At 35.8% G+C, this 14,097-nt stretch overlaps 1 protein-coding gene across 2 annotated transcripts in view; it reads left to right on the top strand.

Annotated features, from left to right (window-relative positions):
• Positions 1-11,180, top strand: part of nup58 (nucleoporin 58) — a 49,100-nt gene extending 37,920 nt beyond the window's left edge. The window contains exons 15-16 of one of the 2 annotated variants that reach the window (XM_052026506.1): positions 3,710-3,805; positions 10,027-11,180. In XM_052026506.1, the coding sequence (XP_051882466.1) occupies positions 3,710-3,805; positions 10,027-10,202 (272 nt within the window). In that variant the 3' untranslated portion in view covers positions 10,203-11,180. The remainder of the gene's footprint in view (positions 1-3,709; positions 3,806-10,026) is intronic. The other variant, XM_052026507.1, reaches the window with a different exon arrangement.
• The last annotated feature ends 2,917 nt before the right edge of the window (positions 11,181-14,097 follow it).

Raw genomic sequence — 14,097 nt, 5'->3', positions numbered from 1 at the left:
TATTCCATACACAATGTCCACTTGTGTAGAAGTGATGCAGTTTGAAATAGCTCATTGGTTCCAACGTAATTTTTCTCCTTCATAGCTGGATCCAGACCTTGCCCCTACCACCCAGCTGCCTATACTCCCTCAAAAAGAAATCAAGATTTTAAAATTTTGTACTAAAGCATGGATTTTGCAGTTACTAACAATCCAATGGAATTCACTGCTGGTATCAAAGAAAACTGGCCACAAAAATTTAACAATCTCTTCTGGCATTGTTTAACAATCTCTTCTGGCATTGTTTCAACTAACATCATAAGGAGCACAATGAAGATGAAACATTTTAATTTTAATGACACTTTTATTACGTTAAAATCCAATGTATTAAAAGGTAATTATCTGCAGACATGTCCACATATATAAAGCAATTTCTTTTGGGACCAGAGGGGTTACTAAGCCTTTGAAGCAGTAATTACATCTTGGTATGTCATTTAAAAAATTCACTTCCAGTGATACAGTAAAGTTCTCATTAGATCACTGATTCTTGAAGATTGCACAGAAGTTTCCTTTGGAGGAGCAGGGAATCTCAGAGAAACATCTGCATTTCTGCAATTAACCGTGCACATCTATATCCCAGAAGTTTCTTTTAGTTCCATGCTATGATGACAAATATTAATAGTTTTGCTATCCCTTCTTCAACAGCAGGATTCATGTCCATGTATATGATGTGAGCCACCTACAGGCATACAAAACATTTGCAAAATGTTATAAAATATTGTTTATTTCAGATTAATTAAACTGGTCCTCGTGTTGTCATGCATTAGTCTAGGAAATGGATAATTACACTGATAATTCAGGCTTCCTAACCTTTGCTAACTGCAAATTGTATTCAGAATTAGACTATTTTGTGGCAATTTTCCTATTTACCTTGCTGTTGATTTATAACCTACTTTTAATTAAAAAGCCCTTAAATGCAAAGTTGATAATTGATTTTCTACATTATTCAGATTGCTTAATTCAAATTCAAATCACTAATAATTAATACATAAAATAGTTTTGAATATCAGTAGGAAACTGCATTTTATTAAAGACTGCATGTGGTGACAGTACTATAGTGAGCCTTCCTCAGTCTATTTGGTGACCACACTACTGCAAATACTGACTGAGACTGATGTTTGTGCACACAATTTGTATGTAACTATCTCTTCATTTGTCTGGAGAAATAACCCTGCCTTTACTGGGAGAAGTTGTTGTAGTTTGTTTCTTCTGTTCTCTAAATAGACTTATGTATTCTTATTTCAATTTTCAATGACAGGGACTTCCGTATTTCTGCAATCAATTATGCATATCTATATCCCAGAAGTTTCTTTCAGTTCCATGGTATAATGATGCCAAACATTGATAGTTTTACTCAGTTTTCTCACTAAATGCTCTTGGGCAATGTGTGGAGAGACCTTTCATCAGAACTGAGTAAATTGACTTTGCTGTACAATAGACATTATTGCTGCCAATTATGCCTGATTTCCAATTCTTTGCCTGAGAGTGTTGTCAATAAGTATTCTGCATTGAGTGATAATGCTATTTTCCAACAAGAGTGAAGGTGAATGGTAAAATGAATACTTAGTCAAGCTTGGTGTCCACACCATTATACTGTAAGTAAGGTTTGATTTTATTTTTAAATGTACAGAATTTGTATGCAACTATCCTCCACTCTTTTTTGGAGCAATTATTGCTCTAATTGGTGGAAGTTACTGCAGTTTCTGTTTGAAATAAAAACACAAATTGCTGGAAATGCTTAAGTGGCTCAAACAGTTTTTGTGGAGTAAAAGCAGTTAATGTTTACAAGTCAATGACCTTTCGTCAGACCTAGTTGCTGGGTGATCGTGTCCAGCATTTTCTGATTTTATATACATATATTTTTGATTTCCAGCATCTACAGTTTTATGGCTTCTTGAGTAAATTGACTTTGTTGCTTTATTGCTTGCTGTGAGCCACAGGCCCACTTCCAACTCATTAGCTGACATAGTATTGTCAATTAATGTCACAATAAAAATACCCCTGACTATACAAGGTGGTCATCCTTTTTGGTTTTCTTCTTTTCATGGGAAGAATTATCAATAGGAAAGTAATTGCAACTTAACACTAGGCTGTAATGCCTATGTTATTGTATAACCTATTATTTTAAGTTTGCAATTGGAATTGTCTAATGAACTCACGAGCATGGGTGTAGTTTATGAATTTGTGTAGTTTATTTTGCTGCCTGAATGTGCGTTGGGTTGTCAGCCAGATTGTTATCTCTTAATTAACTTCAATACCTAAATTAATATTAACTATAAATACTGTCAGAATAGTTTGAGAAATGAATAGAGGTGTCACCATCACAAATCTAAATTATCCTTGTTAAGTTGTTAGCAGGGAGTCATTTTAGGTTTCTCTACTCCATGAGTACTTAACTATGTGTGCAGGACTTGGGTCAATGCTAATTTCTGAAATTTTATCTTGATTATTATCTGAATAATGTTCCTATATGGGATGAGCTGGAATGGATTTGTTGGTCTGTTCCTGCCCAGTATTTTTGTACAGTAATATGGTCTTTTTCTGTAGCATGTGCCGAAAACCTCTAGAAGATGAAGTGCAACATAACTGTATAGCTTTCCACGATTCACTTAGGTAGTAATTTCTTCAAAACAAGTTTGTCAGGGAAGATCTTCCATTTCTGAACATGTTTCTGGCATTTTATTAAATAAAATACTAGTTATTTTACAAATAATAACCTAGTTCACTGCAAATTAATTCCATTATTTAACACCAAACTTAAATAAGACTAATGGATATTTGGTTGTCTGGATCTTTTTATCTCCTTATTTAAATATGGGCATCATATTAAGTTAATTGTAATTAATTGGTACCATCTTGGATCCTAAATAACCATTAGCAATGATTGCTGTCAACCTAATCTCTTTTGGCACTCAAAAATCCTTTTGCTACCCAGGGTTTTCACATGATCTGTATCAAAAATTAATTTTGGTTGTTGTTTGTTTTGAGACAGTACATTGTTTAAGCAGTTTCTTTTTTATGAACACTTGGAGAGGGCAATCTTTCACAATATTAACATAATATGCCCAAATTCCATTTCAAAGCTATTTGCCATCACAATGGAGAGGAAATACTTATTTTTCATCCCTAATGTTGTCAGACAATGTGATGCTGAATTAAGAGCAAAAAATGGAATTGAGTGTAAATTAAAAAAAAATTATTATTTCTTCCAATCAGCATGCAAACTTTTCTGGAATCTCTGCTTTATTGTGCTGTCACAACAATCTGTTTTTAAAAAGGCTATTAAATTTGTATTACTTTCTCTCATTCACCCTTTTCTGTTTGTATCAATACAGTGCACATTGTAATTCTCAAAGGTACAGATGCTTCACTAAGGCAATCAAATCCCTTGTTTGTTTTGACCTACTTTTTAGTGAACAGTGTGGTGTAGCAGATTTGCTGTGTATTATATACTAGGAGACTCCAAGAAAACTTTTTAATCCTCTCTGAATTTTCATTTTACTGGGAAATATTTGAGATGAAAGGATTTTGTTGTTATTTGTTTTGGGTACAATTTTTAACGGAATTTTGAACCAAAACTGATTCCCATTTGGTTACATGATGGATTTTATTTAAGGCTATAACATTTTTAGCACACTGTATGTTAAGTGTGCAGTACTTATTCTTGTAGGATTTGGAAGTACTTCTGGCTTTGGAAGTAATACTTCAGGCAACACCTCATTTGGATTCGGATCAGCCACTAAACCCTCAGGAAGCCTCAGTGCAGGTTTGTTTGTAATTTTTGTTTCTGTCAGTGGTGTGCTGGTAAAGAAGTGATTTCAGATAACTCATTCCCTCCTGGTATAGCAGAAAGCATTTTGGTTTTCAGGTGTATTAACGAAAGACGTCAAAATAAATACCGGCGATCCTCCTTTAATGTTGTTCATTTGCATTTTTACTCTGAATTTGGAATAGTATTGATATTACCTTGTGTTGATATACAGATTTTCTACCCAATAGAGCAGTGTAATCTGAAAAATTTAGGCACAGTTTATATCTTAATGATGCCAATGCAAAATCTGAGAATCTGTCAATTAAGCAGGAAGTATGGCTCATAAAAAGTGCTTGGAAAACTTGACTTCAAGCTTACTGCTTGACTTTGTCGATATTGGCAGGGTAGTCCTGCTGGATTAGCAATCGTAACCTTGCGAGTGGTGAGGTTTTTGGATAAGATATTGGAGTTCTAATCATTTGAACTTCTTCATTATTGTGTTGTGTTGAGGGTCTCTAAACCTTGGCTTTTGCCAATCTATGTATGAATATTCTGGGTGTAGGTAAATTTATATCTCTCTCTCTCTCTCTCTCTCTCTCTCTCTCTCTCTCTCTCTCTCTCTCTCTCTCTCTCTCTCTCTCTCTCTCAACACATATGAATAAGAAAAAAAAGTTTAGGACTGCTACTCGTGATCAATTTAAAAAAAACAATGTTCATTATTTCTGTCTAGTCCCACTTAATTGAGAATGAAATTCATATGGGTGTCAAACACCTTGCTGATCAACATAATTCCTAAGAACTGAAGAATATATTTTTCTCTGTTCTTAAATGACAGTGAAATATCAGCATTTTAAACAGAAGAAAAAAAGAACCTGAAAATAAATTAAGCATTCAATTAATATCTGATTTTGTTGGTCAGTGATGACATTGTTGCTGGAAAGATTCAAAGAAGCATTTAGGTATTACTATTCATTGGAATGAATGGAATGATAACACATATAAGAGCATTATTTTAACTACATCAATTCAAGTGCTATTGTTTTATATTGTTATATTGAAAATTTAAAGCCCTCAAATGTTATCGTTCATTTTGTATCTAATTAATTTCTAATATCACATAGTGTCTATGCCTCTTGGTGAGGCTTAGCAGAGTTGTAGTTCTGCAATAGAAACCCTTCGTTTAATAGAAATTTTTGCTTGTTTTTGTGGTTGAATATCTGGAAGGCTCAATCGGTGAAACTGCATAACTGGTGGACTTGATTTTGCAACATCCTTTTGCATTGTAATGGAAAAAGACTGTCTTCCATGACTTTTTAATGTTATACAGTTGTAAGGAGGAGTCCCTTACATTTACAGAGAAACTTGATATTCAAAGCCACATGCTGCTATAACTTTTTTTGGGGGGGTAATATTTATCTACATTAGAGAGTTATATGGAATGAAATCACCACCCCAAGGTGCTTTTTTAGAAAAATTATTTTCGGCTTGTAATGTTGATGCAATAAAGCTGTCAAATCTCGAAAGTACCCTTATTGCTCTTCTATAACTCAGCTACCAACTATTCAAAATACAAATAGCAATAATTCCTTAAATTTCATTTCTAACTTATTTTTATTCACCATTTGCTTTCTTGTATGCTGCCACATAAGACTGGGAATAACTTATAAAAATGTTTATTTCCTTGACTCAAAATCAGCATTTATGGCTTCTTTTAATTAATGAAAAACTAAATTAAAGATGCTTGACAATGAAGTATCATGAAACAGTTACATTTTCTGTCTATTTTAAGAGTAAAGATATGTGGTAGCTCAACAGAAAGCCAAGATAAGTAGTTAAAAATAGTGCACCAAGTGCTAATAGTAAGTGCAAAGTGTGATGCCAGTGGTGTTGAAGGGAGAGTAAGACGAGAGAGATGACCTAAGAAAATTGTGAATTACTGTGTTGATGTTTATACCAGATTTCTATGGCCCTTTCTACTTTACCAGATTCATTTCTTCTTGCTACTTTCCAGATTCATTTCTTCTTGCTACATTACCAGAGCTGTTTCTATTTTCAACAGGCATTTTATCAGCTCTAAAACAAATGTTAGGATTTCAAGTAACATCATTCAGGAATCTTCATGCTCTGTTTGCTTTATTCTGTACATTATTCAGGATCATGTTCCCAAGAAACACATTTGACACATACCTTAAGGCTAAAATATGCATTATTTTTCAGAGATATTTGTCAAATTAGCTTTGTTTATTAAATGATTTTGGTTTCAATTTCATCTTTAGTCAGAAGTTACTAAATGTACAGCATAATCATTTCAGGCACTGGAGATATTTCATTTGTGCAGAACATGTGTTAAAGTGGAAACAGTTGTGTTCTTGGTGGAAATGTTTGGACCATTTACTGGAGTGCTTCAGTGAATTCAATGAATAGAATTTATTGTTAAAACAGTACTTTTTATAGAGTGGGAACACAAATAACATTTGACATTTTCTTTGTGGTTAAGATTGACCACTTTTCACAGAATGTTTTTCCAGGCATTTTGCCCATAGGCACAAAATTAACCTTGGTTTCATGAGAGCCATAAGATTACACTCTCAAAATCTAAGAAATTAAAATATTTATGATGGTTTTAACATTAAGGCCAATTATGAGATTCAATAAAATATTACTTATGGAAGTTTTTTTCAATCCAAAAGCAAAACACTGCAGATGCTCAATCTGAGGTAAATCAGAAGATGTTAGAAATACTCAGCATGTCAGGAGCATCCTTCTGTGTTGAGAATGTTTAGTTTATTCGACAAATGTTAATAATATTGAAAAACTAGATTTTAAGACTAGTTGAAGGAAATTGAATTTGCATTTGTAATTGGTCTATTATTGTTACATGTACCAAGATACAGTGAAAAACTTTGTTTTACATGCCATCCATGTAGATCATTCCAGAGCATTAGTACATCTAGGTAGTACAAAGGGAAAGGCAATAACAGAAAGCAGGATATAGTGTTACAGTTACTGTTACAGAGAAATCGCAGTGTGGGTAGACAAATAAGGTGCAAGGGCCACAACAAGGTAGATTGAGAGAGTAGGAGTTCATCTTTATCATACAAGAGGTCTGTTCAGGAGTCTTATGACAGTGGGCTAGAAGCTGTACTTGAGCCTGGTGGTGCGTATTTTCAAACTTTTGTATCTTCTGCCCAGTAGAAGGGGAGAGAAGAGAGAATGACTGGGTGGAAGGAGTCTTTGACAATGTTGGTTGCTTTCCTGAAGCAGCAGGAAGTGTAGACAGAGTTCACGAAGGGGAGGCTGGTTTTACTGATAGACTGAGCTGTGTCCACAACTCTCTGCTGCAACTTGCAGTCTTGCTTTCTATGGTGCCTCTATAAAAATTGCTGAGGGTCAATGGCGACATGCTGAATTTCCTTAGCCTTCTGACTAAGTAGAGGTGCTGGTGAGCTTTCTTGGCCATAGTGACTATGTGGTTGGACCAGGACAGGCTATTGGTGATGTTTCCACCTAGGAACTTGAAGCTCTCAACCATCTCCAACACCATTGATGCATACAGGGCTGTAACCCCACTTTCTGAATTCAAAGACCAGCTCTTGTTTTGCTGACATTGAGGGAAAGGTTGGTGTCTTGATATCATGCCACTAGGCTCTCTATCTCCTTCCTGTACTCGTCTTGTTATTGTTTGTGATCCTGCCAACTGCAGTGGTGTCATCTGTGAACTTGTAGATGGAGTTAGAGCAGAATCTGGTCACACAGTTATGAGTGTATAGGGAGTAACGTAAGAGGATGCAGCCTTGTGTGGCATCAGTGTTGAGGACAATCATGGTGGAGGTGTTGCTGCCTGTCCTTACTGATTGTGGTTTGTTGGTCAGGATCCAGTTACAGAGGGAGGTGCTGAGTCCGAGGTCGAGGAGTTTGGAGATGAGTTTGTTTTAAATTATAGTATTGAGGCAGAGCTATAGTCAATAAATAGGAGTCTAACGTAGGTATCTTTGTTATCCAGGTAAGTCCAGAGATGTATCCATTAGACCCAATGAAGTTTTGTCATCAACTCAATAGATTTAGATCAAATGCTCAGTTGGCCCCAGAGACTTCAAAACAACTATTCTAGTGGATATTCATGACATCCTACATTTACAAATGAATAGAAACAAAGGACTGCAGATGCTGGAATCTAGATGAAAAAACAACAAGGTGCTGGAGGAACTCAGCAGGCCAGGCAGTATCCATGGAGAAAAGCAGATGGTCAACATTTTGGGTGAGGAGTCTTCTTCAGGACTGAAGGTGGCGAAAGGGGAAGCTCAGTATATGGGGGGAGGGGGGGATCAGCCCAATATATAGGCGTGGACAAAAGAAGGGAAGTAGGATGGGCACAAGGTGGTGATTGATAGATGCAGGTAAGAGATAGTGATAGGCAGATGTGGAGGAGGAGGGGAGAGCAGATCCACCAGGGGATGGGTCAAAAGTATAGAGGTAGGCACCCCATGGGGGGAGGGGAAAAAGGGTCAAGGAGAAAAAAGACAAGCTGGGAAAGGGAAGAAAATAAGGGGGGGGGGGGGGTTTCCAAGGAATGTCATTGTTAATCATGTTTCACAAATGTGCTCTCTACTGCTCTTACTGAATATATTAGTTCTTCCTGCTATTCAGTTCCATGGGGTTTAGTCCACGTGGCCTCTATTCATATGTGAAGCACCCAGTAACCTCTTTTGACTCTGAGATCCACTTATCCAAACATTCTGCTGGAGGGAAACTTGGCTAATTGTAACCTCCTCAATCCATGGATGCTGCAGCCATGTGCGTTGTCCCTTCACCTAGATCTAGTAACTCAGCATGATCCAGCTCACAAAGCTTGGGACATTGCTGATCTGAATAAACAGTTGGATTGGGAAGGTGAGGTGGGGAAAGAGAAATGCGTGCAATTTAATATTTTGGAAAGATGCAACAGGATCATGGGCATTCATGAAGTGAGCTAGTCTTGTCTTTGTGGCTTAGCTCTCTTTGTTAATAGATACATGAGTTTATCTAAAGCCAACTGGATACTATTAATGTTTTGATTTTAATTAGGATTTTTGTTACATAGTCTTATTTGTTTTCTGATCACCTGCTGTGCTTATCATTGGTCTCATTTTGATGAGGCTTACGAGGTCAGCGTGAGTGATGGAAATTGAAAATCCACATGGAGCTGTGTTTATTTTGTAAGAATGATGCACAACCCAGATGGGTCAAATGCTTCAACCTGAGTGTCATGGCTAATTAGTGATGCCGCTAAATGCGTGTGAACGATTCTTTTACAAATACCTCACTGATTATTTACTGGTTTTAATTTTCCTTTTTTTTATTTCTTCAATTACGTTCATTTAGGGAGCTGTAATTGTGCATACAAGTGCTTTGGATTTTCTATTTGTGTAAATTGATATTATGTTTCCTACAATGGTGTTAAATTTGTTTTCCCTTGGTTAACTCCCTACCCAAGCATTATCATCACCCAGATCTTTGACTTTGAAGTACTTGAAAGTAACATTCTGCTCTTGTACCAAAACCATCCATTAATTATATTTATACATAACCTGATGGAACTGAAAATTTATTTGTTCTAATTAAGGATTACTTCTGAAATTTAATGCTTGAAATTGTACAATAAGTTCCTTTCCTCACTGTTTTAACAGATGTATCTAATCCATTTATTTTGGATGGGTTAGAAAAAATATGGATAAATGCATTTAGTATTCCTCAGCTTAATTTCAGGCTTTTTAATTGTAAATAAATGATTAGAGGTGTAATCTTAATATACGAAATGAATTTTGGTGCTAAAATTGCAATTGGGGGGGTGGGGCGGTGTACAATTTGAGACGTGGCAATAAAAATATTTGGTTCAGATAATTATCTTAAAACTGGACTAGACTGAATCATTTAAAGGTATATGGTATTGATGGTTTTGAAAACTACACAATTTATGAAACTTATTTGCAGTTCAAAAAAAAAAGCCATTTTAGATATTTGAATTCTTAAATTCAGTAGTGTTTGACATGTCCATTGAATATAGGAGGAAAGTACATCTGTCTTTTCCTCATTTTAAAAAAACAATTGTCTCGTCAATCTGTAATCCTAAAACAGGAGTCCATTAAACACAGTGATTTTATTTTTGTTTTTGCTACTTAAATGCCTGCAGTTTGGAAAACAGAGAATGGATATAAGGAAGTTCATGAGTAGTATTTGTTTTTATTTTCATGTGCAAGGCTTTGGCAGCTCAACTACTTCTGGATTTAACTTCAATAATCCTGGGATCACAGCATCTGCTGGCCTGACCTTTGGTGTGTCCAATCCTTCAACATCAGGCCTTAGCAGTAATCTAGGGGGACAGCTCCTTCAACTGAAGAAACCACCAGCTGGCAACAAGCGAGGCAAAAGATAGAGAATTATCACATTGGGCAGGGGCACATATTTCTTAAATTAGGCATGACTTATGGTTCTGTGTCCTAAATATGTTTTTTAATAGTTGTAGATAGAAAACTACCAACAAATAGAATGTTTATATTTGACCAGGTGAGCTTTAATCAGAAATTCCTCATTTTCCAGAAGGAGTCTGATATCAATGAGTTTTCACAGTGAAGATTATATTTTTGAAAGTAAAGCAAGATGGATTGTGTACCTAGATAATTTCATATATACAAAGCATAAATGGAGAGTGTATCTGTTTTCTACTTCAGGAATTGGTTACATACCTATTTAAGATCAGCTGCTATGTAAGTGAATTTGAACCATGGATTTTGCAGATGACTGCATAACTGAGAAATGGAAATCATTTGTGTTAAGTCAGTGACGTACGTGTTTTAATATTGGAAATTCACAGCGATCATAGCCTTTAAACATTGCACTTTTTATACAGTAGGTACTGCCCAATATTTGTCTTTGTAGTAAGAAAGTTAGACTGTCATACCTTTGAGTTATCAAGGTACTTTGAAAGAGAGCTTTGGTAGTGGTGACTTTCCTTTAATATATAGTTAATGTCTATTTTTGTAATGTTAAAGGATACTCCAATTGAATGCCTTTATTAGTGAGGGAGGAAATGAGAGATGCTGAGTTGGATGGGATTGCTAGCAAATGTCCCTGATGTCCTAAATGTCATCGTGTATGTGCATGAGGAGCTGCATTGTGCAGACTTAATTTGGAATTCATTTTTCAGTGACTTTTCAAGGCCAGATTTGTTTTCAAAATTGTTTTCTTTGTGACTTCCAAGTTATTTATGTATGTTTGTTTCAAAACTGTAGTGAAATAGTCATGTATATGACAATGTATTTGAAAATTGTTGTGAAGTCTTGAATTAGAAGAAAATGCAATTGTATTTCGGGAAAATTGTTAATTTTGTTAAAATAAAGCAACTTCCACATGTTTTGTTTTGCTGTATATTTTTACCAAAACCTACTTCTACGACTTGGGATGCTGGTACCGCTCCCTAGGTACTCATTCATTATAGTAAGAGAACAATAGGCTTCTGCGAATTGGCCATGTACAGTTTTCTTTTAAGAAAAAGAAATTTGACTCTTTAGGTTATTTAGTAAGTGTGTCAAAACTCAAGTACATTTTTCCCATTTTGGAGAATGTCTTTCTCCATTTGAGGATCAAAGAAATGTCTTACAGGAAATTTCAATTCAAGAAAGTTAACCCTAGTTCAGTTCTAACTGCAAGATTATATTTTTAGCATTATGGAAATCCAATAAAATATTGATATTCAGGACTTTTACTACTTTACAGATGTTACTTAATAAGCACTGAGACTTATCAAAGTTTCTGATTATGGAACTATATTTGGATTTGAAATTCTGAAGTTCATCTCAGGACTGAGGTCTACAAATATTATTGCATCCAATTTTCACAAGGATTTGAACACCACCTAATTTATACCATAGGATTTAGAAAAGTTTGCATTTGCACAACTGAACACACTGCACCAGACTCCTTGCCTTAGGTTGGCTCATTAACAAAATACAGTAGAAGGAAGCTTAGATGCCTAGGAAGAATATAAAACCTAAAGAAAATGAAATTGTAGTACTACATATTATAGACTTGCATATGATCTTTCTCTGCTTTTATTTAGTTTATACTGCCAATCTTGTGCTGCTTCCTCCCCCCCCCACCCCCCCCAACCATCTTTATGAAGAAAAGATATCTTCTAATACCATTCAAAACAAACCATTTCTGCTCAGTGCTTTCCTATACCTGGGACTGAAGAACAGAAACTTAGTTTCACTACTCTGTTCCTGTTTGTTGCGCTGTTCAAAACAACCATAATTATGACGAGTATAAGTTTGTTTCTCCAACTGTTGGGTTACATGGTTGAGAGAAAGTAGAAGAAATGTGCTTTTATTAAAGCTGGGGAAATTCAATATTGTCATTACTGTACTATCAGTCATATCTCTATTGTAGGTGATGAGTATAATGGAGAGTGAAAAAAGGATTCACACCTTTAGGAAGAGCATGAAATTTTTAGACTTTTAATTAGGCTCTTGAGGTGTAGATGTAATCTCACTAGAGTAGAAAATATAGTTTGGATGTGGTAATTGTAGGGATATGCCTTCTATGGAGGAGAAACCTGAGCAAACTCCTAGAAAGTCACACCACTTATAAATTCTAAGATCTTTGCCCAGAAGGATGAGTGAAAGATAAGGCCTAAAAATGTCAGTTTCCACATCCATAGGAACAAATGAAAGTTAGAGTAGGCCTAGAGAGGAGGTAAATGCAATTAACAGGTAAGACCATACCTTGGTTTAAGGTCAGTATTTATTGGCAATACTTCATCTTTTCTGGATTGCTTTATTGGCTCTGGCCCTTTCCAGGAAGCAGATAGAAGTGTTGTTCATTGGAGACAGATTTTATTTAGAATGGAATCTTCCAGGGTATCAAAAATGATTCAGGGCCTTTATATATTAAAGGAACATTTACTGAATATTAAGGTATGGTTATCATTCAGTTTGGTTCACAAAAATATAGTTAATGTCTGTATCAGAATGTTAGGATTAATAAAGGCAGCAATTGGTACTGTGCTCTTCCTAAGAGGACTAAGTCCCCAATAAAGTCTCTATGCTTTCCCTTAAATGCCCCCTCTCTGAGGGTGAAACTACCTGATGTGTTTACAGACGCAGAGTGACATTACCATCTTCCCCCCTCTACAGCATGCTTGTTTTGTTGCTGTATTAATAAATGGAAAATTAAAAGTTAATTATGTCTTCACCTAACATGCCTACTTTACAAAAGGCCAAAATCCTGGATTTTAAATTTCCTCTTTTAATTGTAGCTTTTGTATTAACTGAAGTAACCATAGATATTAGTAAGTAGCTTGTGTTTACACTCTTGCTTAGGAACTGGATGATCATGATTCAAACTACACAGTAGCTTTGGGTACTTAATGAAGACTGACATCTCAGTGTGGTGAGGGAAAATTGTATTATCAAGAAAAGCTACCTTTTGGATAAGACGTTAAGCAAGAACAGTCTTTCTGCTCAAGTGGCTGTGAAAGATTCCATCATACTGCTCTGATGCAGAGGCCAAGGTTTGTTCCTGAACCAACATTACCAAACTCTGAGCTATTTATCATGTCATTACTATTTGTGGATCCATTCTGTGTGTGGTAAGTAAAAGCTTACTCAAGTCTTTATAATGTTTTGAGAGGTGTCATTTTGCTGCTGTACAAGACATCGGTTAAACTACATTTAGAATATCGTGTGCAGTTCTGGTCAATACACTGTAGAAAGGATATGGTAGCAATAGAGTGCAAAAGAGATTCACCTGGATGTTACTTAGGATGGAGGACTTTAGTTGCAAGGAGAGATTGGATAGGCTGGGATTGTCCTCACTGGAGTGCAGGAGGCTGAAGGGTGACTAGAAAATTATGAGGGGCATGGAAAAAGACTCTGTCTACCATATTTAAGAGTAGGGGAGGTTAAAACTAGAGGACATAGGTTAAAGGTGAGGGGGAATATTTAAAAGTGATCAGAGGGGCAAGCTTTTTACACAGGTTGGTGGGTATTTGGAACAAGCTGCCATAGGAGCTGGCAGAGGTGGGTATAATCACAACATTTAAAAAGCATGTAGAGAGGTACATGGATATGAAAAGAATCGAGGGATATGGGTCAAGTGCAGGAAAATGGTAGTGTGGATAGGTATCTTGGTTGGCATTAGTGAGTCGGGTTGAGGGGTCTATTTCCATGCTGTATGACTCTGATCTCACAAAGGCATGAAAGATGTTATGTAAGTTCAGTTTCTTTCTCAACTGATGTAATAAACATGCTTTAGAAGATGTAGCAACCTTA

This window comes from Pristis pectinata, chromosome 11 (assembly GCF_009764475.1).
Source record: "Pristis pectinata isolate sPriPec2 chromosome 11, sPriPec2.1.pri, whole genome shotgun sequence".
NCBI classification, from domain to species: Eukaryota; Metazoa; Chordata; class Chondrichthyes; order Rhinopristiformes; family Pristidae; genus Pristis; species Pristis pectinata.
The sequence above is the reverse complement of the archived record's forward strand: the minus strand, read 5'-3'. Positions and strand labels throughout refer to the sequence as shown.